General features: G+C 39.7%; 4 protein-coding genes across 5 annotated transcripts; 3 read left to right on the top strand and 1 right to left on the bottom strand.

Moving 5' to 3' along the window:
- Window positions 1-4164: 4164 nt before the first annotated feature.
- On the bottom strand, window positions 4165-7387 carry RB195_017143 (uncharacterized protein; the record flags this gene model as incomplete). 2 transcript variants are annotated; one of them, XM_064184002.1, is made up of 3 exons in its annotated part: window positions 4165-4268; window positions 5983-6073; window positions 7280-7387. In XM_064184002.1, the coding sequence occupies 3 exons, from the start codon at window positions 7385-7387 to the stop codon at window positions 4165-4167; spliced, it is 303 nt and encodes a 100-aa protein (XP_064039883.1). The 2 variants fall into 2 exon arrangements, with proteins under 2 accessions (XP_064039883.1, XP_064039884.1); XM_064184003.1 differs by lacking the exon at window positions 4165-4268 and adding an exon at window positions 5109-5233.
- Window positions 7388-12814: 5427 nt separating this feature from the next.
- Window positions 12815-13687, top strand: RB195_017142 (uncharacterized protein; the record flags this gene model as incomplete). Its single annotated transcript, XM_064184001.1, has 1 exon — window positions 12815-13687. One exon carries the CDS (start codon window positions 12815-12817, stop codon window positions 13685-13687), a length of 873 nt encoding a protein of 290 aa, XP_064039882.1.
- A 69-nt stretch (window positions 13688-13756) lies between these two features.
- Window positions 13757-14638, top strand: RB195_017141 (uncharacterized protein; the record flags this gene model as incomplete). Its single annotated transcript, XM_064184000.1, has 1 exon — window positions 13757-14638. One exon carries the CDS (start codon window positions 13757-13759, stop codon window positions 14636-14638), a length of 882 nt encoding a protein of 293 aa, XP_064039881.1.
- Window positions 14639-15243: 605 nt separating this feature from the next.
- Window positions 15244-15840, top strand: RB195_017140 (uncharacterized protein; the record flags this gene model as incomplete). Its single annotated transcript, XM_064183999.1, has 1 exon — window positions 15244-15840. The coding sequence occupies one exon, from the start codon at window positions 15244-15246 to the stop codon at window positions 15838-15840; it is 597 nt and encodes a 198-aa protein (XP_064039880.1).
- Window positions 15841-25184: the final 9344 nt, after the last annotated feature.

Genomic DNA, 25184 nt, shown 5'->3' with positions numbered 1-25184 from the left:
CTTCGGAAAAGTGAGGCGACCAAGAATCCACATTTTAAAAGTGTTGAATCTGAGAAAATTCCCTTTGTCCCTGGAATTGAACTTTTCTATTCCATAAAAGTCACTTTCAGCAGTACATTTATTGCAGGATGTGTCCCTCGCAACAGCAAATTTTTTCCTTTCTGCAATTGCAGAATACCGAGGGTCTAGAGGACGCGTAAATTTGACTAATTATAGTCAAACGGATTATACATGTATAGATCTCTATCAGGCGAAAAAAAAAGAGAGGGAAGTATAAACAAGAGCGACTGCGTTCGTTGCGCTGATTTGAAACGCGAACGAAGAAACGTTTTTCCATAACAGCAGCAGGAGCAAAAATGTTCCCCGTCGGATAACACGAGCATTCATCAATCCGCGAACAATTATATGGCCGTCAGTTGAGGAACGACTCTGTCAGCAAACAGCTCGCTTTCAGCCCTCATTTTCAGCTAAACCACAGGAGAGCATCACGGTTATGGATTGCATTTTCGTCTTAGGATTTTCCCAATGGGACACACGATATTGGAATGTGCAGATTTCGAGGATAGAAGAGTAGAAAAAGTGGAAAAATCCTTCAAAAAATGCTCCGGAAAGAAAATCAGTTAAAGTTGTTGTGTAAAGTTCAGGTGAAATTCTAATCAGCTCTGTTCCAATGTTTTTTTTTTGTTTTATGGCACACCCGCAGGTGTTTTAAATAAATAAATAAATAAACAAACAAATGAAGGACAACGACACTGAATAATGAACAAAAAATATTTTTTGGAATCTTTCAAAAAATATACACCAGAAAGAAAATCAGTTAAAAGACAATGAGGCTGAGTAATTAATGGAAATTTTTCTCGACACATAGCTATCATCTATCAAATGTGATATATTAATATTGTTCTACTCCGTTTATACGTCGCGAATATTTCTTCCTCAATTATTTCCCACTTTTTTATCGTCTCATTTTTTTCTCTATCCTTGCCATATTTATCGTTTTCGTCCATTTTCTCGCATATTCGCTGTTTTTCCAGTTTACCTTATGGATGCTCCTCAAACTGTGAAGATCTTTCTGCAGAAAGGAACAATCATGGTAAAAATGGGATAATTATAGCGCAGTTATAGTACAATTAGGGTGTACTAACATTTTTTAACAACAAGAAAATATTTTCCTAAAAAAAAAGCCATCAGCTACCAGATGCGATATAAATATACTTAAAGTACGTGCAGAGTTTTTTTTTCGTAAAAATCGTTATAAACCAATTATCGTGTAAATGGGATAATTATGGAGTAATTATAGTGTAATTAAGGTGCATTATACGCAATATTACTATCAATATTAATTTTTGGGAAAACAAAAACCTATTTTTTACAACTTATTTCTACGAAAACCAAAAAATAAATGTAAAAATTCCATAAAGAAACGAAATGAAAACTCGGCCGTTGTGCAAAAAAAAACCAGAATAACATTTACAAGTCTACCGATAATATCACTTCAGCAAGTTATCATGGATTCGGCCGAGATATCATATGAGTTCTACCAAAATAAGGGGACCATATAGGCGATGGAGTGGGGTTCTCGCTAAGTCGACATCAGTTTATAATAATAACACCTCTGTACAGAAATAAACCAAAAAAAGACTAAATGTTTACAAAGTTACAGCACGTGAAATTCACGTGGACCGCTCATGTGCATTAATTGATAAATACAAGTAAAAAAAGCGCAATCGGGAGAACTCGTCCACTTGGAATAAAATGGCTATGCTTGCTCTTCAAAATTTCCCATTTATTCCCCGAATATCTCATTAGTTTGGAGAATTAGCGATTAATCTTTTTCCTAAGTTGGCTTGAAGCATGAGAATCCACAAAATCTAGAAAAAACGATGTCGTCAGCCCCGTATTGCGCTTAAACCAACGAAAGCTCACGGATAGTGCACAAGCTGAAAGTGAACATCTGGCGGAACTCATTTAAAACCCTCATTTATTTTGTGCATTGAAGGATGGTGACGCAAATGCATTGGATAGGAAAAGAAATGTTTGTTCCTCACACACTTCCGTTTTCTGCAAGAAGGGATCTTCGATTTCTTCGGGAAAGAAAGGAAACTACAAAAAAAGAATCCGCGTCGCCCTCCACTGTGTACGGTAACTGATGACGTAACGAATAATCTGCATCCTATTCTAGTGATCCTATAGGATTCGCGAATGGAAGTAGGATTCGATTAGAAGTCGCTGTTCATCTATTTATATTTGTTTGTTTACTTGCTTATTTATTTCTTTATTCACTTCAGGTCAGAGCGTATCAAAAGAAACAAATTGTTTATTTAATTAACTTGATTATTTAAATTTAATAATATTTAATTAATTTAATTTATTACTATCTTTTGGCGGAAAGGGTGGGGAATTTCCAGTCATTCTTCGTGATCTAGACAATGTTCTCGCATTTTTTCACCTCCAAGACAGCTCCCTCTATCGCATTTCCACTGTCGAAGAATCTCCATCGCAACAGCTTGGACTCAATAGGGCATGGATGAGTATTAGTAAATCAGCACATTTACCACACTCAACTGCCACTCGGCTTACAACAAAGTTACCTGTATTTCCTGTCTCATACCTTCTAATAAAGACCCACAAGCTGACCTCTGACAGTGAGCTTGCTTCTGAAGATCCTTCAACGTTCAAGGCAAGACCTACCATAGGGTGAGTAGGTGGCCCCACAGACAAGATCGCTTCGTTTCTAAACCTAGTGTTGGTGCAGCTGCTGAAATTCGTGCCAGCCCACATTGCCAACACCCGTATGTTTTTGGACCACTTAAACAACGCACATTGATAACTCATATGTAATGGAGTCTTTCGATTTTACTGCACTGCACACGAAAGTCTCAAATGACTCTGCTGCGCAGGCGGTTTCTGAGCTTTTAGTTGAACATAAAAGTTCAATATTGCTTTTCCGTGGAGCAGTTAATGGTTGTTCTGAGAGAATGTCTAAAATCCACTGAGTTTAGATGGTCAAGTAGCTGTTTTGCACAAATTAGGGACATGGGACAATGGGACAACTGCTGAAGCCAGCGCTTCGAATTGCTTCCATGGCTAAAATTGAGGCACCGATTTGGGAAATACAACCTTTGCTTTATTGCCGATATATCGGCGATATTTTCCTTGTCTGCTCCTCTCAAGTGGAGATGGACCAAAGTACTAAATGAACCGCCGGAATATAAAGTTCACTCGGGACAAGCCTAAAGGAGAATGGTTACCCTTCCACAACGTCCAAGTGCATATCTCATACAAAAAGCATGGGACTAAATAGTACGGCAAACCTAGTAATAAGAATATCCTAATTAACTACATTTCTGCCCATTCCAAGTTAAAATGTTGGTAGTACGAAATATGTTTTGTACAGCCACCTCCGTTTGCACTAAAAAAGAAAAAAGACAAGAATCTATCGAGTTTGCTGATAAAAAGAGAAAAAGCCTGCGGTCAATGACGGCTGCAGACCAATGCATTCTATGAGTAGAAGTGCACAAATCCGAATCAAACTTGGTATGGGAAAAGTGCATTTTTGTATATCGTTTATCTCCAATGTGGTTAGCGCTGCCATCCAAAGGCTCCGAGGAAAGCTAATCTTGAAGAATCTGTTGCTATCGGGGTTCTCCTCCCTAGCAATCCTAAGCAAAGGCTCATATGCAATTGCCAATATGATCGTATTTGCACTACACCAGAGTGCAAAATATGTCCGAATAACAACTAGGGTGATTGCATGAGTTCATTTGTTGTTCATATGATTTCCAGCATGCAATCCGGTGACGAATACGTAGGATAAACAGTTAGGCCACCATCTATTCGAGTCAAGGAACGCGTGGACAGCAAAAGGAAATCACGTAACTTCACTGCATTAGGTGGTCATAGGGTGCGGCGTAATAAAGGAGAGGATCTTGAAGTTAAGATCACGATGCTAGCAAGCGAACCTAGAATTGCTGCGCGCAAAGCTCTGGAAGCGTTTTAGACCCACTCCAAGGGCCCAAAGATGAATCGCTATGAGGGACGACTCCTCACTGCGCGGGAACTCGCGCCCTATTAAAGGCTGATATTTGATTGCGCTAGTAACCTCACCACGGGTATCCGGTAGTGGCAGGATAGTCATCTGATTCTAAAGTACAATATTCTTTTCTACTTGTAGCTATGAGGCCCAACAGTAAACTTAGGACTTTCCTTATTGGGCGACCATAGCGTTTGATTGGATAAATCACGTGCCAATTTCACGCCTTCAGACTCTGAAGAAGCGATATTACCGAAACTTTGAAGGATAAAGGATAAAGTTTCTGGCGTTAATCAATCCGCTTGGGATGCGCCCCCACGTTTTCTTCAATTCAGAATCGTTCGAGGTTTACGAACGTGTAACTGGCCTATACAATGTCTTGCGGTGGCTAGCCGTTGTGTTAAGTCAGTGTTTTTATCCTCCTAGACTTGTCTGGGAGCATTAAAAAAACTGGGAATTCTGGGAATTTATCGTCCCCGGAGGGATGAAAGGCTTGGTGAGCACTAAGGCGGATTCGAACCTCCAACCGATCGTGCAGGAAGCGGAACCTCTAGCCGCTACACTACAACGCCCTACCGAAACTTTAGCCACGAATAAAGGACAATGAAAATCAGATTAAAATTTAAGAAGTTAATTAATTTAATTTAATTAAAAAAGGAAAATACTAAAAGATCATACAGACAGATTTTTCAAAAAAAAAATGAGTACGAAAATTTGCCCTTGTCCTGAAATCTAGCATTGCAATCCGAGTGTTAGAACATTATTCTAATCCTGACATATTACAATGTCTCTCTTTTTTTTAATAAAAAACAAAATATTTAAAAATGAGCATAAGTCGACAGATGCTGGAATAAGAGAGTAAAGAAAGCGAAGTGAAAAAAAACGAACTAAGACGAAGCAATGAAGCAATGAAGCAATGAAGCAAGTTGAGGGAGGAAGAGGAAAATTTTATAGATAATAGAAAAGAAAGAGGTGATTACAGTAACAGATCCTGAAAAAAAAATCCTTTGGAACGTGATGAATGTTTGGAAAGCGGACCGCTCCTGTTTCCCATCATCGCACTGCTATCTATCATTCAACGCTCATATGACGTCATTCTGGCTGCTGTCATAAAAGCGAAATTTGAAACTTCTCCGATATTTTGCGACGATTCGAACAGGCGAATATAAATAGGCCGATCATATCGCGCTTGAGCACCCTCTGCAAGTTTTTCTTTTCTTTTTTGTCTTCTGCGAATCAGCAGGGTACATACGTCTCGGACTCTTCGGTGATGACAAACATTTGTTCCGATGAAATTGGAAATTAGGGAACAGCTTCCTCGATATGATGCATCCAGAATTTGTCGGATGATGCTTCTCTTTCTGCTTGTTTTTGCTGATTTGTGGGCTGGGTAAAAACTCAACGGTCAGTGCTTGGTAGAGAGAAATATTAATATAAAGGGCTCGAACCCATGAATTTTTGGTGATGCTGTGACTTCTCTCTGAAATTTGTTGCAGTTCTCCGATTCTTGGCGCGTCCACAATTTCAAATCGTCATTTTTTGCACGTTCTTTTATACGATACGACAAAGAACACTCAATTGAAGAACATCCTGGACTTGCATAAAATAGCTGATCTGTTGAGGCGGTGAGAAGAACTTTCTGACAATGTCCACAATTTCGAGCAAAAAAAAACTGGTCTTAGCAAAGTTCCCGAACTGCCATGCTAAGCTTTTCTCATTCCAAGAAATTTTCCGGGAGAAATAGAATCACATGTGTAGAAAGCTCGACCCATCTCGCTTCACGAAGCGAAAAATCAATGAATATTAAGTTGACAGACACTTGAGAAATCGCATGAATTCATTCGTGCTGGCCATTTTTTTTTTTTTTATTTTCAAGGTGCAGCTCTCAAAGCGAATCTCGTTGCTGTCTGCACGTCGGTCGGGGATCATGTGAAATGCTGAGGACTTACCTCGAGATACCATCATCGGCCATGAGTATTTCGGATACGGTGAGCTGACGGTGCTTAGTTTTTTCAGTGTGAGTTTGTCGCTTTCCGGACCCTAAACCAGAAAAAAATCGGAGTAAAGACTATCCTCTCAATCAACTTCCAACTAGAAATTAGAAAAAAATCTCTCTTGAGAAATTATTGGAAGTAGAACACCAATAGTAAAATAAAACAAACATTTAAGAAGTCAATTCCAAAGAAAAAATAAAAACTATGCGCCTATAATTCATAATTCAACGATTCACTACTGATCGGTAATTATTGATCGAACCTCTTAGACGGACCACTTGCAGCGAATATACAAAGCAGAACAAAAACCTGTTTCCTGACTTTCCTGCATTGGTGCCACTGGGCTCGTGCCTCTGATTCATAGTAATAATAATAATACTTCCACATTTCATTCGGAAAACAATCTAATTCACGCTTCAAACACAGTTTTTGATCCGAAAAATATCGTTCCTAATTAAACATCCAAAATAAAAAAAATAAGTAAATTATCAAAATATAAGAAACCAGAAAAACTACACCAGAGAAAAATTTTTCAAATCTCCCGAGCACAAAATATTTGGTATTTTTGCCCCTCAAAAAACATTTTCAACCTCTCCTGCATATGTTAGCTACTGTCGCGCCTGTCGCTCGACGCGGCTGCATCGGTGACACGTGACGCGTGCACTCGGATGAAGTGTTCTGACGTACCTCGTTGGAAACAAAGCGATTCCCACGCCGTTTCTTAAGGATGATTGGAGAAAACTGAAGGGGAGTCATGTTATACCACGAACTCTATGTTTTTCCAAGGGTTTCCAAACCAAATCAGTTTCGTGCTTTTACCGAAGAAAATCGCTTTCGTTCCTCCTCGTCAATATTAGTGTAGCCGCGTTGCGGCACGCTTCGCACAACATTATGTCTGACGAAGTTCGTAATGAATAGCTTTTTCACAAAATCTTCTCCAGCCAACGCTGCTTGGGTGCTGCGGTTGGAGCGAAGACTTCTAGAGCACAGAGCAGAGAAACTGCTTCTGGAGACGGAGATGGCACGAGAAGAAATCGCACGCCGTCGCGAGACGCGATTCAACCGATCAATGGAATCGTTTGGAATTGAGCCGAGAAATGACAAATGAAGAACAAAAAACCTGCTAACAACCCTTTGTACATATGTGAATATTCTACAAAAAAATAAAAAAAGAAGTAAAAAAAAAGAACAAGGAAACACTATAGATGGTATTTAAGACAACCTAATAACGTTATGAACAGAAAACGCTCACCGTAAGGCTCCGTCGTTGATTCATCTCCATGCGTACATGTCGACCTCGGCGTGGTTCGTCATAACTTTTCTCGGCAAGAAAACCTTCCAACAAGCCACCGAAGGCCATCTAACGAGTAGACGATGTGTTTCAACGAAGTCCTTCTGACCTCAACTTCTAAAAAAACATCTTTTTTTTGGGGAAAATATTACCAAATCTACTTAAGAGAACAAAAGCTCTATAGCCGCATCTCTATGCGCCGAGAAGTATGAAGACGTTCATCTAGAAAATTCTAGAAAATAATAAGTGTTGCATGAGAGCGGGAATTTTTAAGGAGATGAAAGCACAGAGAAACAAGTGAGTCTTTTCATCAAACGAGAAGGAATTGCTAGAAAATCTGCAAACTTCGATGTGTTTCTGGAAATTTATTGGAAATAAGTTCGAGGAAGCACGTATATATGTTTCGTTTCTGACATGAGAACTAATCAACAATGTAAGTTTGCTTCCGCTCCTCTACAATATGCACATATTTAATGAAACTCAGAGGAACCTGTAAGAAACGCGCCCACGAAACCTCAAGTTTCAAGACTTGAAGAATGGAAATATTTAGAAATTTATTCTTTTAGGTCAAAATAGCCTATTTAAACAGCATCACAATCAAAATTAGGGATGCCATTGTATCTGAAATTCTTCAAAAGCGGGCATTGGAAATTGTTATTCTAGCAAATATGGGATGTGGAGGTAAGAGAATAGTGAAAAAAAATGATTTAACGAGGACCCTAACAGAATTTTTAACAAATACGTGCAACAGTTAGAGAGACTGTAAGTCATAAAAGCCTGAAATTAATGGCTAAAGATCTCCTGAGGGTTCTATTTTTACAGTTTTCTGCACGTGCCTGCACTTGAAAACAATTTATTAGGATTTGTAGTGGAATAAGTGCTAAATAGAGAATTTGTACCAGAAATCCCTAGAACCGTACTTTTCTTACTTGACATTTTTCACCACTGCTACTCTTACAGTAGTCAAGCACTAAGTGGGAAACTTTCAAATTTGCGTTAAATGAATGTATAACGTCATGCGTCAGCGATAAAGACGAATATTAAAACCTTGACCAAGACCTACCAATACCTCAGGCAATGATACCGTAATCAAAACCTAAAGGCTCAAGGTAAAAACGTGTTTCTTTCTCACGTTACTCTAGTGATTTTTTTCTGTTCAACAAGCGCAAGATGTCAATTTTCGCCGATCACCTGTCAATCATTCGCCACCCGGATACACGCGTGGAGTTGAAAAGAAAAATAAGCAGTTGAATAGATGAGAAGGTATAAAATCAATGAAAAAATGAACATCTATCGCTTTTTCCGATCCATACCTATGCAAACCAATTTCAGCTTTCAGCGATCGTTGCTTTTCTGCCGTGGACCCGTGGTCGCATTGGAAGGACAACATTTTGACACGTATCCCTTTAGGAAAGTGGTTAAATCCGCTTTTCCGAATTCAAAGAAGCAAAACATGAAAAAGCATATCAAATAGCTCTGTACGGTTCTGTCCACCCAACGAGGCAACTAATTACGTCATAGAACGAGGACAACTCCGCCCTCTCTCCAAAATCCACAATGCAACTACAGGTAACGTCAAAATTACTAATACTAATTTTAGCTACGCAAATAGAAAATGAAATAAATGATAAACAATAAATAACTAGTGGAGTGCCCGCGGCAAGATTCACCGAGATTGGGAGGAGCTGGTTATTTTATCCATCGTATTTGATGTGTGGGACGGGTGTGGCGCAGTCGGTTGAAGGCCCGCTGTAGCCGCACGTTCGACGGTTCGAAACCGCCCTCGTGCGAACCAAGCCTTTCATCCCTCCGTGGTCGATAAATTGGTACCAAACTCGTCTGGGAGGGTGAAAACACTGATTTGATCATCGGCTGGCATTACGAGTTGCAGTAAAAAAACGCATTGGTGCATCCCAAGTGGATTGATACGCCAGTGAGTTTCTTTTTTAACTTTTAAGTCCTGTGTTATTCTTTTTAACTGTCACAAGTCATCCGGTTCTTTTTTAGTACTCAGTCTGTCAGCATCTCAGAGTGTTGCAGTTAAAAAACTGCGGAAAAACCCCATCGTAGCATCGATCCGTTGAAGAAATCGCATCAGAATGCTTGGGTAGACTTGGATTTGCCCTGTGTGCATTATAAACCACTTGCTACTATCCTGCTTCAAAACCTCAGCAGCCGAGAAAAAAATTTCGAGTTGGGACCAACAATTTATAGCTTCTATATAAGCGGTAAATGTCATTTTACTCATACCCCACGAATCTGAGGTGGTGCAGATTTCAGGTGGACTATTCTTATAAGGGATAGTAGATTATGGAGAGGAGGGTGATTCCGTCCATTTCTTCCTAATTGCCGTAAAAAACGGCCCGGAAGATGTGGCGCCGCACAATGCTAGCGCGCTCCAGTCGAAATCCTTGCAGAGGAAAGTGTGCCAGAACGCCCGAAGCCGTATCTTCCGGGCCGTTTTTACGGCAATCAGGAAGAAATGAACAGAATCACACCCCTCTCCATAATCTACTATACCGTACACGATTACTCCACTTGAAATCCGTACCACCTCAGATTCGTGGAGTGATGCCTTTAATTTCTCCAGCATTCTTCCATTTTCGACACATGCTTGATATGGTCGATAGGTGACTTTAGCGTGCATCAATAATTTTGACGCATCCTCTAGTATAACTCGAACAGTAGCAGCAAAAGCGATACGATCTATGGAATCACAAACGCGCTGCTGATTCGCGGATCGTTCCATTATCCGTAATATGTTGCATCACTGGAAAGATGGGATCACATCAAGCTATTTCTCATTTCTAGTTTCCCCGCATTCCTATCGCTTTCAGTTTGAGGACAAATCTCAGCATCATCAGTTTTTTGATATGCTGCCCTCAGGCGTTCGAAAAATAGAATTTTCCCTCATAGGTTCTGCAAAAATCCTGCCTTTATTTGCCAAAAAATGCAAATTCAAATATACAAAGCTTTCATAATTCTTAAAGATGAAAACTGATACAAAAAAATGTGAAATAAATCGCAAATAAAAAATTGAGGATAAAAATTTTTCAAGTAAAAATAGACAGTTGTAAGCGTTAGAGAACGACATTCCTACTTCGTTTCAAGGCCCGAGACAAGACTGTTTTTGGATAAAAACGTCATTGAAGGACATCCCTCCAATTTTTTTCAGGTCTTCCCTGATTAATTTAAAATCCATTTCAAAAAAGAGAATTTCCAATGAATGGTTTTTGTGCGAGCAAAGAAGTGACAAGTTCGAGATCATTTTTCGCTACCGTATCCTATGAACGATTGACATTTCAGAACTAAGCCAATTTCCCTTTTCATTCACAGTTAAAATTCATTTAACCGTGCAATCTGGCTCCACTGCTAAAGCAGTAACTGGATTGAGGGAGCACTGAAGGTGAAGAGACGCATAGCGCTGTAATTATGCCGTTCATAAATCCCTGACGTTCCGTCTTTCGATTAGAGCACAGTAGAGGTCATTCTCTTATTAAAGGCATAACCCCACGAATCTGTGGTGGTGCAGATTTCAAGTGGAGTATTCGTATACGGGATGGGAGACTATGGAGAGGGGGGTGATTCCGTCCACTTCTTCCTAATTGCCGTAAAAAAACGGCCCGGAAGATGCGGCGTCGCACAATGCTGGCGCTCTCCAGTCGAACTCCCTGTAGAAAATAGTGCGCCAAAACACCTGAAGCCGTATCTTCCGGGCCGTTTTTTACGGCAATTAAGAAGAAATGGACGGAATTACCCCCCTCTCCATAGTCTCCCATCCCGTATACGAATACTTCGCCTGAAATCCGTACCACCTCAGATTCGTGGAGTGATGCCTTTAAGCGTGGCGTGAAATAAAACATAGTGCTTATGTTCTCTCAGAAAACCGCAATGCGAGTTCGATTAGAGCAGGCCAGACGAGCGCAGGAGTTCGTGTGTAACAACGAGGAGATAGGAGGCGGAGGGAGAGGACTGCGTATAAATGACCTACTCAAAAGGGTTATGCGAAATTTCTGCAGGAAAATTGTCACAAAAATCCGAGCTTCTATATAATTTTGATTCTGGAAATTCTTTGATTTTTTTTTAGTTTCATTTTCTCACCCAGATATTACATGTTTGTTAGTCTGAAAAATTGAATAGACCCAAAAAAATAATAAATGTTGGTGGTGATGCATAAAATCTAGATAAAATATGAGATAAGTAAAATGAGAACGGTTAGAAATTTTTTTCATAAAAATTTCATTCCCATTTTTTCCAGAACAAATTTAAACCTGGAAGAAAAGTTTCTAGAAGTGCAGAAACACATGTGAAGCTAAAGTACTCGGTTCCACCCATTGAACTAAAATATGCAATAATGGGTCACGGTTAATGATTTATGGACGATGGCAGCAATTTTCAACGAGAACTGGAAACAAGAAAAAAACGTAAATTGGACAATGTTGCACTTGCTTCAAGAGTCAGTCTAAACACACTTTCGCCGAGATATTCCGGCACTTATGTGATCCTTCTTGATTCGAGGCATTTACCAGCAAGGAGCGGCTAACATTTAATATGCTTTAGGCGATAGTCTATCCAAACATTAGGAATGTCAATTACGGAAGAAATTCTACGCTAAAAACCGCTAAGAAAAACCTAAACTTAATATGAAATAATATAATACTAGGTGGAAAAAATTTGGAATAACTCTAGGAAGACCTTCAGACCTTAGCATCCCTCTAGAAAAATTGGAAGAAAAAGCACCCTGCAAGTCATCAAGTTAAATTCTCGACAAGGTGATCTCAATGGTCCTCAAACTGCAAGAGTTTGAGTGCTAAATTATCTAGACCAGAAACGTACAGAGAACTGATCTCTGTTGATTCTTTTCCTTCTTGTATTCGTTTTTCTATATTCTTTTTTTCTTTCTTTTTTCCATTTGTATTTACTGTATTTGTTTTTGTATTTGTCCTTGCCATATCCTTTTTGGCACGATTTTGAGCGTAACATATAGATAAAGAAGCTAATAAGTCATAAAATCCGAATTTAGCTCCAAGGAAAGAACCCATGTTACCAGTTCTCCTAATAATTTTACAGAAAAAGGATTTACTTGGAATTTTTCAATGAAAATTTCTGCTTAGAAAAAGTTTTACAATTTCACAAACAATGAAGATTTTCAAATCCTAGACTATGTCGAGCTTTGAATGAATCCAAACCTCTAGATGTTCGAAAATCCAGCAGTTCAAAACGATGAATGATAAAAACCTCCACAACGGTTTACCGCCTCATAGTGGTGTGGAGGTGCCTCTGGGCATCGAACTGCGATTCACAGCGGAGGTTCATCCTCCGGCATGGTCTTCCAAGCCGAGGAGTTCGACACATCCGACATTCCGACTTCTCGGAATCGGAAGCCTAGCTAAGAGTAAACCACTGCTAAGATTCACCAACGTGGCAAAATGTCGCAAGGTGGCTCCCTGATGCATATAGGTTGGGTGACGACTTGTGGTGAAAGCTAAGCTCGCCATGGCAGGGCTGTTAGTTTGGGAAAGTCTTTTTGCCACTCCAGCATATTCACTGCCTCAGTACCCCTGCACGCTGGGCCTTGCCGTCTCAGATGTCGGACGGTATATGACGACCGGTGAGAGGCGATCAAATCTCAGGTTGTTCAGGAAGTCATTGATTCTGGACCAAGGCGATACATGCACGACTCGCCATGGAGACTGTCTCAGAGTGTGTACTTACAACGCGAGAACAGTGTCCACAGACGCTGACCAGCATGCCCTTCTCGGAGCTGCAGAGCGTATCAAATTTCACGTGATTGCTCTGCAGGAGACCAAGTGCAGAGGGAGCGACGTACGACAGATGAATGGTACACTCGTCATTCGTGGAGAGAAAGTTCCGTCGCGAAATGTAGGCAGTGTTGATTTTGTTGTGCACCCATCTCTCGTCCATCTTGTCGATTCTCACGAGATCCTGTCACCTCGTCTGGCCATTCTTCGCCTCCGCCGTCTGCGCCATAAACCCATCAGTATCATCAACCGCAACTCACCAACATCAGCAGCTGACAAATCCGTATTGGACGCGCTTAACGAGGACCTGGAGGAAGTAATACGCAACGAGAAGTACTTCTACAAATTCGTTGTCGCAGACTTCAACGCAAAACTAGGAAAGGCCACAGAAGAGGAATACAGGATTAGAAGATTTGGACTAAGGGACCGGAATGAAAATGGCAATCGTCTCTCCGGGCTGTTGTCCGCCGCTCGCCTCTTTCATGGGAACTCTCTTTTCATGAAAAAAGATCATCGTCGGTGGACATGGGAATCGCCCAATGGCGCGACTCGTGCGGAGATCGACTACATACTCACCAACCGGAGGTGGTGTCTACTTGAGGTCTGAGTGGTACCATCTTGTTGTAGTGGTTCTGATCACCGTCTCCTCCGTGCGAAAATACGGCTTAGCCACACGATGGAAAAAAACATCTGCTATCGGCAACGAAGGAGAAAAGAAGTCTTCTACGACGATTGCGTACTCGAGGACTCCTTGTCCCAAAGTGACTGGCACATCGAGGAGGACCCAAACGAGGACAACAAGATGTTGTTCAGAGAATTACGAGTTTGTGCTGAGCGTACCTCGATGCCGCGCACGACAAACTTGGATCGAATTTCGAAGACTACCAAGGAATTGTTGGAAAAAAGAAGGGCTTTGAGGCTTGATCCGAATGCATCGCACGTTCAGCGGTTAGCAGCAAACACTAGCTGCAGGAAAGCGTTGCAGGAAGTTCTTTTGAAAAAAATGCAGAAGAAGATTCTGGAAGCAGCACAAAGAAGAACGAGTCTAAAGAAGTGCCGCAGGAATCTCCGCGGATATAATATTCCGCTAGCAGCCTTGCTGAGCGAAGATGGGATTCGCACGTCTTCTCGTCGTGAGATGGAAGAGGTGGAGAGTTTCTACTCGAACCATTTCCGTTCATCAACTCCTGTGTCAAGCCCGATCATTAGCACTAGTGAAGCTCCACTACGGATTCTTCCTTCGGAAGTAGTCGCTATCAAGAGCATGAAACCTTGCACAACCCTCGGACCTGATTTTATATCAGCAGACTTTCTTCGGGGTAGTGGCCATCCGCTTCATGTAATCTTATTAGCGCACATGACATTCTACCTTCAGAAAGAAAGGATCTCAGACCAGTGGAAGACCTCGCGAACCGTTCTTATTCATAAGAAAGGTGACCGAGAGGACCTTCGGAACTACCATCCGATATCCTTGCTGAGCGTGTTATACAAGGTATTCACCAAGACCATCCTCACGCACATGTATAGGACGCTGGATGAAGTTCAGCCTCAAGAATAAGCTAGATTCCGTCAGGGGTTCAGCTGCTTGGTCCACATCCAATCCGTGTCGAGGGTCAGAGGTTTGCCGGGAATACCGCCTGCCCCTTGTTCTAACCTTCGTCGACTATAAGAAAGCCTTCGACAGGGAGAAACGAATGCAATACTCTCCGCGCTGGTCGATCAAGGTGTGAACGCTTTGTATGTGAGGACACTAGCCAATTGCTACGACTGATGCACCAGAAAGATTCAGCTTTTCCACCGCTCCCTCACTATACCCATTGGAAAGGGGGTACGATAAGGCGATACTATATCGTCGACGCTGTTCACAGCTGCATGGCAATGGATAATGAAATCACTTTACTGGAAAGAAAGGGGCATACGTGTTGATGGAAGATTTCTCTCGAACCTTCGTTTTGCGGACGACATCGTTCTCTTTTTGAGTAGTACCAATGAAACCAGAAACGATGCTCAATGAATTGAACGAAGCAGAGAAGAGAATAGGACTGCGAATAAACAGAAAGAAGACACAGTTCATGAAGAACGCCTACTGCGAGGACGGAGGAGTATAACTTGACGGCTCCCAAATCGTGGAAACTTCGTCCTGCATATACTTCGGACTGTTCTATGAACTATGACTTATGTTCTATGAACATGGAAAACGACTTGAAGGAAGAACTGAATAGAAGAATGAAAGCAGTATGGGCAGCATTCGCAGCCGTCAGGGAAGCTAAGGACAAACTGACGGACCAAGATCTTCGTGCCCATCTGTTCGACTCGACAGTTCTTTCAGCACTCTGTTACGCAGCGCAGACGTGGGCAGACATCGCTGCCACGTCTAGGAAGCTACTTACTACGAACAGAGCCCTTGAGAGGTGCCTTCTGAAGTTTAACCGGCGCACACAACACCTAGCCGGTCTCCGCAGCTCCAACTTAAGAGGAATGTCCCTTCTTCGCGACCCAGCGGAATGTGTATCGAAAGCAAAACATAGATGGGCCGGTCACATCATGAGAACAATCGACATAGATGGACTAAAAGAACGCCAGAGTGGATCCCGAGCTAAACGCCCTCGAGGGAGACCGCCAACGATATGGGGTGACGTGCTCACTACACGGATACACCAGCTGAGAGCTCAGCTGGATACGGCTCAAGGACCTCGTCAACGTCACTCACGAAACTTGAGAACATCTTGGATGACAATGGCGAGGGAACGAAACGAGTAAAAGAAATGCTGTGGCCTGCACGTCCAGTGAAAACGGGCCATCTAAGCATCTAAGTAGGGGATAAAAAGATAAAGTTTCTGGGGTCAGTGAATCCGCTTGGAATGCACCATCGAGTTCGTGTCAAGTCAGTTTTTAATCCCACAGACAAGTCTAATACCAATTTATTGACCCCGGAGGGATGAAGGGATTGGTGAGCCCTGGAGCGGATTGGAACCTCCGTTCGATCGTGCAGACAACAGAACCTCTTACCGACTGCGCTACACCCACCCTCATTCAAAACGACATCGTATGATTTCTCGACCATTTATGAAAAAAATCCGACTTATGCTTAGTGAAAACTACAACGGTTATTAAAACTGAAGGGGCAACTTTCATTTTATGTGGACTAAGAATGGTCTCTTTCTTTTCCAGAAAAAAAAAAGAACTGCTCAAGCTTGACTTCAGAATCGCAGTGTAAAACTATTGGATATTATTGTGGAAAATTTGGTTTTATTTCCAGCATCAAAAAGGTGCAGTTAAATTGGAGCTATTAGAAGAATAGTGTCCAAAGAAGCAACTATCGTTCCCTCTTAATCGCCCGCCTTCTTTTTCACCTGCTAATTTTCATCGAAAATGTTGTTTTGTTAATTCAAACGAAATGTGAAGAAAATTAATTGCCTTCACAGTCCGCGCAGAAACACTTCCGCAGGAAACCGCGGTCACAGTTTTTCGGAAGCATAAAAAATTGGCAACAACACACATAGTGCACTAATGCGGACCCCGTACGATCGTTCCTTCGTACATTAAAGGCTTAGAAACCTCCTGGAAACTCCTCTGAATATCATGGATGAATCATGTACAGAGGTTATAAGATTACAAGTAAAAACTACGCCAAAAAGAAGATTCTAGGAAGTAAACAGGGAAGACAGATACGACAATTTGGCTACAGTAAACCAACATATGACGTACTATGTTTAAAAACCACTGGTTTCCTTACGGTACCACCACCTCCCTGTTACCCTAGATTTGGCATATGAGCTGACTACTTCCTTATTCCCAAAAAAATCACATGCTACTAAAAGTTATGATTAAGTAATTTAACCGTCATAAAGGAGAATTTTCGTATTAGAATAAATTTCTTGCGTGTGAAAGCGAATCGACCAGGTACTTACAATAGATAAGGACGGAAAAATTTCTTAAAATCCCACGAGCTTAACCATTATCAGTGAGAATTTCTGGATTGTAATAACAGCCGAGGATTATGGCGAAGGATTATTTCTTTAAAAAAATAAGAGAAGAGCACCATGGCAAAAAATACTGTAAATATGAGAATATTCTGATAATTTCCTGAACAAAGTAGGTTTGCAATTTCCTAGAGAATTTTCGTATTTTTTTTCGCTAAAAATCATTGGTTATTAGCGGGATCTTTGTTGACCTGATTTTTACCACATCAGCGCGGAAGAAATCCAGAAGACAACATCGATTTTTCCGGGTTCCAATAGGCCTAACTCAAATACAGTCTCGCTATTTGTTTTTTTAAATTCTAGGAATTGAGGTCCAAAGGGATGCATGGATTCCAAAGCCGCACTCTACCGAAATGAGCACGGGACTTTCCACCGTTTATGATCAGAATTAGATTTCCCATTAATATACTTTAAATGAGACTTTAAATGGATAAGTATGTATTTGAAAGAATCAGCGGAAATAAAAGTTCAGGATGCATCCAATTTTCCTTGTGAATTGATTGATAAGTAGTTAAAAACCGTAGTTAAAAACCGGATTCATATATGTGAGAAACAAAAGAGAAAACGAGAAGTAAGAAGAAAAAGAAAAAAAGGAAATGTGCGAGAACCTTTTTTCCATGAGATATTATACCACACTATGTATTATACCAGTATTATATTATACCAAACTTAGGTAAATAAGACACTCACTACGTAACCCATGCGAAGAACTCTTCTACCTATCAAAAATGTGAAAATTATAGAGTAAAAAATTAACAGCTCCATATTATGGAAATTACGAATTCTTGGTACTACTGTGAATACTAGCATAATTAACGGAATAGAAATATAGAAAGGAAATAGAAATAGAAATAGAAACAGAAATAGAAATAGAAATAGAAAAAATAAACGTAGAAATCAATGAAGATGAGCCCAGGAGAACACTGAAAACATTTCGCGGAAGAAAAAATCTCCTTCGAATATCCATACCACTAAGTGATGAAAAATTCACACAAACTAATTCAGGATTCAAAAACAAAGTCAATGAATGAATAGAATAGTTAGCCAATCAGAGTCACGTACTACGAAATAAAATACGAAATAAAATTCTCACAGCAATAAAACGTTGATTTTCCGCAGAAACACTAAAAGCAACACATTTAAGAGGCCATTTAAATGCTCCTCCTCCAAATTTGGATTGAATTTCAATGAGAAATTTCAGAGAAAATACGATTGCAACGCACACGAAGAGAAACTTTAAGGGATTCTTGCGCAGCGAGGGAAAAAAAAACACCCGCCCACGGAATGATTGTTTTCGGAATGCATAGAGAAGCATAGAACAATGTGACATAAATATTTATGACCATCAACGCGCAAAGGACAGTTGCTACCACCAAGATGAGTTTCGCTGAACACCTCACCGCAACGATACATCGACGAGAATCTTTGAAAAGATTTTTAAATTTCACAAAATACGAAAGGTAAATGCAGGATGAACGAGATAAGCTATAGGAATTATCTAACGGCGAAAAAAAATCAGAGAAATGACGTAGGTATTGTGCGACTCGGTAAAAATTTGATTAATTCCACTTCTTAAAAATAAAAAAAAATTGTTGTTAGCATGCCGAAAATGTGGAAAAACATATAAATTACCGTAAGAAATGCCGAATATTAAATCATAACAAACATCAGGATAATTTATGGATTATTGTAGACAAAAGAAATTCGTTTGCTAATTAAAACAAGGATCGAGAAATACGGAACTTTATCCATGTTATCCAGTAAAACTGAGGTTCCCACTGCAGCCAGCGAGTTGCTAGCAACCCAATATTAATAGCTAATCCCTTCAAGTTAGAAGAGTTCGACAGAAGAGATTAATTGAAGATTCACCGGTTGCCGCAGGATACGCAAGCAATGGATTTTTTCTGGATCACAGCTGCTCCAAATAGTAATGTTGTTTGATGCGCAAGGGTAAGCTTAAAGGCATCACTGCACGAATCTGAGGTGGTACGGATTTCGGGTGGAGTATTCGTATACTGGATCGTAGATTATGGAAAGAAGGGTGATTCCGTCCATTTCTTCCTAATTGCCGTAAAAAAAAACGGCCCGGGAGAGGCGGCACGTGCACAAGGCTGGTGCGCTCCACTCGTACTCTTTGTAGAAAATAGCGCGCTGGAACCCACGAAGCTGTATCTTCTGGGCCGTTTTTTACTGCAATTAGGAATAAATGGACGGGATCACCCCTCTCTCCATAATCTACGATCCAGTATACGAATACTCCACCTGAAATCCGTACCACCTCAGATTCCTGGGGTGATGTCTTTAAGTGCAACCAAAATAGTTTCATAAACATTTGAACGACGATACATGCGATTTCCACGCACTCCATTCCAATTTCACGTGGCTGCATTAGATGAATCTACCGTCAACGTCATCAAACGAGCAAAAAGCCTCTGTGGCCACGATAAATCGTGTGTTGATCGGGCAAAACCTCGAAAACATCTGTCACCATAAATCATAGTTTTCAATAGATTGCACCTGCCCGAATTCAATAAAAATACTTAATTCTTGTCCGAAATTATCCACTACTCATCAGTTTTCCTCTAACAGACTACAGAAAATGATCGACGAAAGATTTCTTTAGCGGCTGGCTGAAGTATCGAGAATAATTCCAAACAAAACCCATGCGGTAACAAAAAACTGAGAGAAAATCCAAAAAAAAAAAAATGAAGTAAGGAATTCACGTTTATTAGTTAACTCAGACAAAAAAAATACATATGTCAAAATTTTAGAATTTTACAAAAAAAAAGGAAAGAAAACGAGAGGAAGAAGAGTGTACTCAAAACTGATAGATAATGAAAAATACAAAACTGAACGGAAACGACGATTTCAGAACGAGAAATGATTTCGGAAAACAGACGTAACGCCCTATGGGGAACATTTCTCGTTAAGGAATTTGTGCGTTTCGTTGCAAAACGGAACCGAACGCGCTGTCGAAGCGTTTTCTAAGCACTTCATAATGGGCGTCAAGACAAAAAAGCGACATTCAATTGGCAATTGTGAGCAGGCGACGAAATAACACTTGATAGACGAAACTAGTGGTCTTGAAACGAACAAAACAACAGAATCCTGGAACAGGCTGCAGTGGTTCTTTATTCCTTTCCTATTAGAAGGAATAATCCGTTTTTCGAAGAAAAACTATGAAGTGACACCAATTGCTGGTAAAGAGCAATTAATTGAGGTTATTTTTTTACGACAAATGCAGAAGGAGAAAAATATTTTCTCACTTTTAAATGCTTTTTCTATTTTGTATGATCTTTTTTTATTGATTTCAGAGCAAAACTTTGCCCTCAAAATCCTCTAATTCTTAAATTAGATTGAACTAAATAATTTATCAATTTAAGTCCTCCTATTTAAATTGGACACAGCCAGAAAAGTGAAAAATATCGCAAACAAAAAAACTGTTTGCCAAAAAAAATACAAGCACTGAGCAACTAAATTATTTATTTGGTTTTCTCGAAAGTTCTTTTCGAAATTCCTCGCTTAGAAAAGCAAAAAGGTGTTTGGAAGGAGTTCTACCAAACACAAAACAACAAAAAAATGCCTCCATTTTCCTGAAATTCTGAAATTTTCAGATTCTTCTCGAGAAACTCATGTAACTTAAAACTTTTTGTAGAGACCCATGTATACACAAGCTTTCAGGTCTCAGCTGCAGCTTTTTCGGCAACATTTTTATTCCCAAACATTCCTGGAGCAATTTCCTAGTGTTTGGCTTAAACGGTAAGAAATAAAAGCGAATTATTTCCGAGTTCTTGTACAAAATTTGCTCTCTTCATGTGAAATTTAATCAATGTTCCATTTTGCAAAGTTTTGCCATAAAATGTTTAGCAGAAAATCTAAACAAGAATTAATTATTCTGGATTACCAGAGAACTGAACCTATGAGTAAAAAGGAAATAAATCTGTTTTGTTATTGTATTCTTTAAAAAAAAATGCAGCGTGCAAAATGCTCCAAAAACATTCAATTTCCACTCAACTTCCACTGCTAATTTTTCACTTTTAATTTTCTAAATAGTTTTTTACTTCTAAACTGGAACTTCAATTGACTATTACAAGATTTTCTGATTTTTCATTCTCCGTTCTCTTTTCATTTTTTCAATTTTGAAAACTAAGTCGACGGAAGTAGGATTAGCACGGCCTCTACGCAAAAAGAAAGACAATACGTCAACTTTCAAATAATACTGAATAAATGCTGCTATTTTTGCTATTTGCTATTTTTCATAATCATAATGTCAGGAGATAAAAATCCAGAAAACCACATCATGCCATTTTATGAAGGTGAAGGCTAAGAATCTTTCGATGACGTTATGCCTTAGGCCTCCTCCTACTCACCTGTTTAGGCGACGAAGATTTACTAAACAATGATATGCACATACCAATGAGCAGAGTGTGACTATACTGAAAGAATGCGAGCTATGAGCTGCTAAAAGCATCACTCCACGAATCTGAGGTGGCACGGATTTCAGGTGGAGTATTCGTATACGGGATCGTAGATTTTGGAGAGGGGGGTAATTCCGTCCATTTCTTCCTAATTGTGGTAAAAAAACGGGCCGGAAGATACGACTTCGGACGTTCCGGCGCGCTATTTTCTACAACGAGTTCGATTTGAGCGCGCCAGCCGTGTGCACGCGCCACATCTTCCGGGCCGATATTTCAGGTGTAGTATTTGTATACGATCCCGTATACAAATACTACACCTGAAATCCGTACCACCTCAGATTCCTGGGATGATGCCTTTAAGAGGAAAAACAGGGGTCAATTCCTGGGATAAACGAGCAGATCACATATTCCAGGAACTGCAAGGTGGAATCCTCCTCTCGACTGCGTAGTGCAAGTTCCTTAACCTCTAAGAACATCAAATTTTATCCGCTGCTTTTCCTTCGACTACGTCAATAGCTCTTTTGGAGAATTCGTGTGGAAATTCTCTTTGATTAGTCGTTGATAGATTAGCGATATCCTGACAAACACATCAGTTGCATTTGTGATTTCAGGGAAAAATCCATGTGAAAATTTTGACTTTTTTAGCTTTAGAATTTTTAACGCTTAATTTGATCCTTACCTGAAATAGTGGGCATCAAATTAAGCATTAAAGGACCCAAACCTCGACTTACGGATCTGAATCCAAAGTTTCGAGGAACAAAAAAAACAAGCTCCACTCATGAAATTCAGAGCAAATAAGAACCAGAACTAAAATTTTCACAGAGTCATAATTTCATGATTTCAAACGTTTTGCTTTCAACCTTTGATCATATGTTTCCTTTTGTGGTTGAGGATATTTTTTGATTTTTCTAGCAAACAAAAAAAAATTAAAAACATTCCCAGCCACGAAAGCTATTGAACCAGCTATAACATCGCTGTCAACGAAAAACTCATGAGAAAAATGACGAACAAATAATGTCATCAGAGGATGGGAAATTTCTCGTTTTTCACCTCAATAAATGGCAAACAACACCAACTTGCAGATGGTGAAATTTGATAACGAATTTAGAAACGGATGATCTACCAGAGAACAAATGACGAATGAAGAATGAAAAATAAACGCGAGAAAATGATAAGAGATCAAAAATACGAGATCAATTGTTCCGAAAGGTGCATGTTGAATTTTGATTTTCGAAACAAAAAAAAATCTAGTTTGAAAAAAAAAGTTGGGAGAAGAATATGGTCACTCCAAGATTTTAAAAAAAGGAGTTTTTAAGGATACAAAATTTATAAATATGTGTTGGCCACCAGCATAACTTGGAAACGAATCAGAAATTTGGTGTTTTCCGATTCGATTCACTTTTTTCATCCAAATAAATCTAATCTTGGCCTCGAATTGCTGCAAAAACCTAAACCAATTTCACCTAAATTCCTCTACAACCGACAAGTGTACTTCATTTCGTAAAGGGTGATTCGCCCTAGCTGTAAATCAAATCACTTATTTTTCTGACTTAACATTCCACCACAAAATTGTTTTTCTTTCTTGGGAAAAGATTCACGTCTAAATTTCCCTACCTAAAATCTTTGAGATTTTCTCTTTTGAATCCAAGTAGATTTAATAAATTCAACATATTTCTTTGTTCTCTAAGGTTATCGCAGCGTTATCGCACATCAATGGATAACCGGAAAAAATTATCTCTGCAATTAATAATATCAATGATAGAAATTTATACAGAAAAATCTTTAGCGTTATTTGACAAAAAACCCCTTCTAGAGTTAAAAATGTAACGTGCACTTTTTGAAAATTGTAAGCTTCATAAAAATACAATTTTTTAAAAACGGATCTAAGTCCCATAGAATTGTATTTTTTTTAGAAAAAAAAAACCGTTTACTTCAGCTCTTTTAAGCATTATCCAAGAATTTTAAAAGAAAAATAAGAGTACAATGCAGTGCAGTGCAGTACAGTAAGCAACAGCTCAAAAGAAAATATTCTCAGAGAAAAAAAGGAAAGAAAAACGATCAGAGTGTGATTAAACTGGTCAATGATCGCAGATTTCCCCAGATTTCTCTGGATAGTCCGCACCATCACGAACTCATCTCCACATATTTTTGCCCCTGAAGGATTTCACGATACAGCACGCTTTACATATGCATGGTTCGGCGGTTCATCAAAGACGAAACGAATATTCGGAGCAATTCGGCTAATTTCACATAGGAATATGTGACGGCAACAACTGGGAAATGCGCCAAACATCGCAAAAACAATTCCACGAAAGACGAGTAGACGTTCGAATGCGGTTCGAATATTAACCTATGGAAAAACAAAAATCGTTTTTTTTTAATTAGCAAAATTTATTGTGAATTAGAATATTATTCGCCAAGCTATTCGCTAAGCTTTTATGAAATGTTTGTGGAATAATCTTCTAGCGTTCATGCGAAAAATTGCAAAAAAAAAAAGGAAGTACAAGCGAGTGTTTTTTCTGGATTTAGAAGAACTATGATGATCGATCATTCCTTCATTCGATTCGAAAAAATTCATTAGCTAAAATAGAGAATGAGACAAGTTTAATGCTTCGTTCGTTCGAGACGAAAGTGTCATTATTCGAAAAATGACGTGATGAGGAGGGGGTCATGGATTTGAAACATGATATCCTCGATACGATCCCTTATTAATCCTTAGCTCATACAGACAATGAAACCACTCTTGGCAGAAAAATCTCGACTTCACAACCGAAAGAAAGGGAATTCAAACCAACTGATGACCTAAGGATATTAAAGGAGAAGAAAGGAAAGATAAAAAGGAAAAAGGACTATGTAATTAATAATATATTCATATTTAATATCGACATTTTATTAATATATTAACATCTTGAACAGCCTTCTGAAATAGTCACGGAAAACCGTCTTCGCTTCTTTGGTCACGTTATGTGGAGGAGGTCGACTGATCCTCCGTCCAAGTTCTCCTGAGGATGCTCCCAAACCCTCAAACTGAAAAAGGCTTCCCAGTCGTAAAAGAAAGTTCTGGACGGAGGTGGTCAAGGAAGATCTGAGGACGTTTGCCGTTAACATGCAGTTTAGTCGAGACGTAAAGTTTCACCATTTATGGAATCGGCCACGAATGGATGGATTCTAGGCGAGTTGCAGCTGAAAATCGAACAGCGCGGTGTCGGATGTGTTTAAGGACGGCACACCTCGGTGAAGATGCGGATATCCGCGTTAGCCTGTAACATCCGCCAGCCGTTTAAGTTAAGTAAGTCACTAGTATTATATATTTTGTTAGCAGTATATTTACAGTACCACGTTACTTTTAAATCGGTAATACATTCATAGAATAACAATACAAATTTGAAGAACAGAGAGAATATTTTATCTGACTCACCATTTAGCCGGAGAAAGAAAAATTAGTTTGTTCTTCAAAAAAAAATCCGTTCCTAAATATGTGAAGGATAAAGGATAAACTGATTCGTGACATGCAATCCGCTCGGGAAGCGCCACCACGTTCGACTTCAGTTTAAAATCGTTTCAAATTTACGATGGCGTCTCTAGCCTATAAAATGACTTGCGGGAGCCACTCGATGCATCAAGTCAGTGTTTTTCATCCTCCAGCCAAGTTTGGTACCAAGATATCGACCACGGAGAGATGAAAAGCTTGGTTCTCACTAGG

This window comes from Necator americanus, chromosome II, assembly GCF_031761385.1.
Source record: "Necator americanus strain Aroian chromosome II, whole genome shotgun sequence".
NCBI classification, from domain to species: Eukaryota; Metazoa; Nematoda; class Chromadorea; order Rhabditida; family Ancylostomatidae; genus Necator; species Necator americanus.
This window is presented reverse-complemented; position numbering and strand designations above follow the sequence as displayed.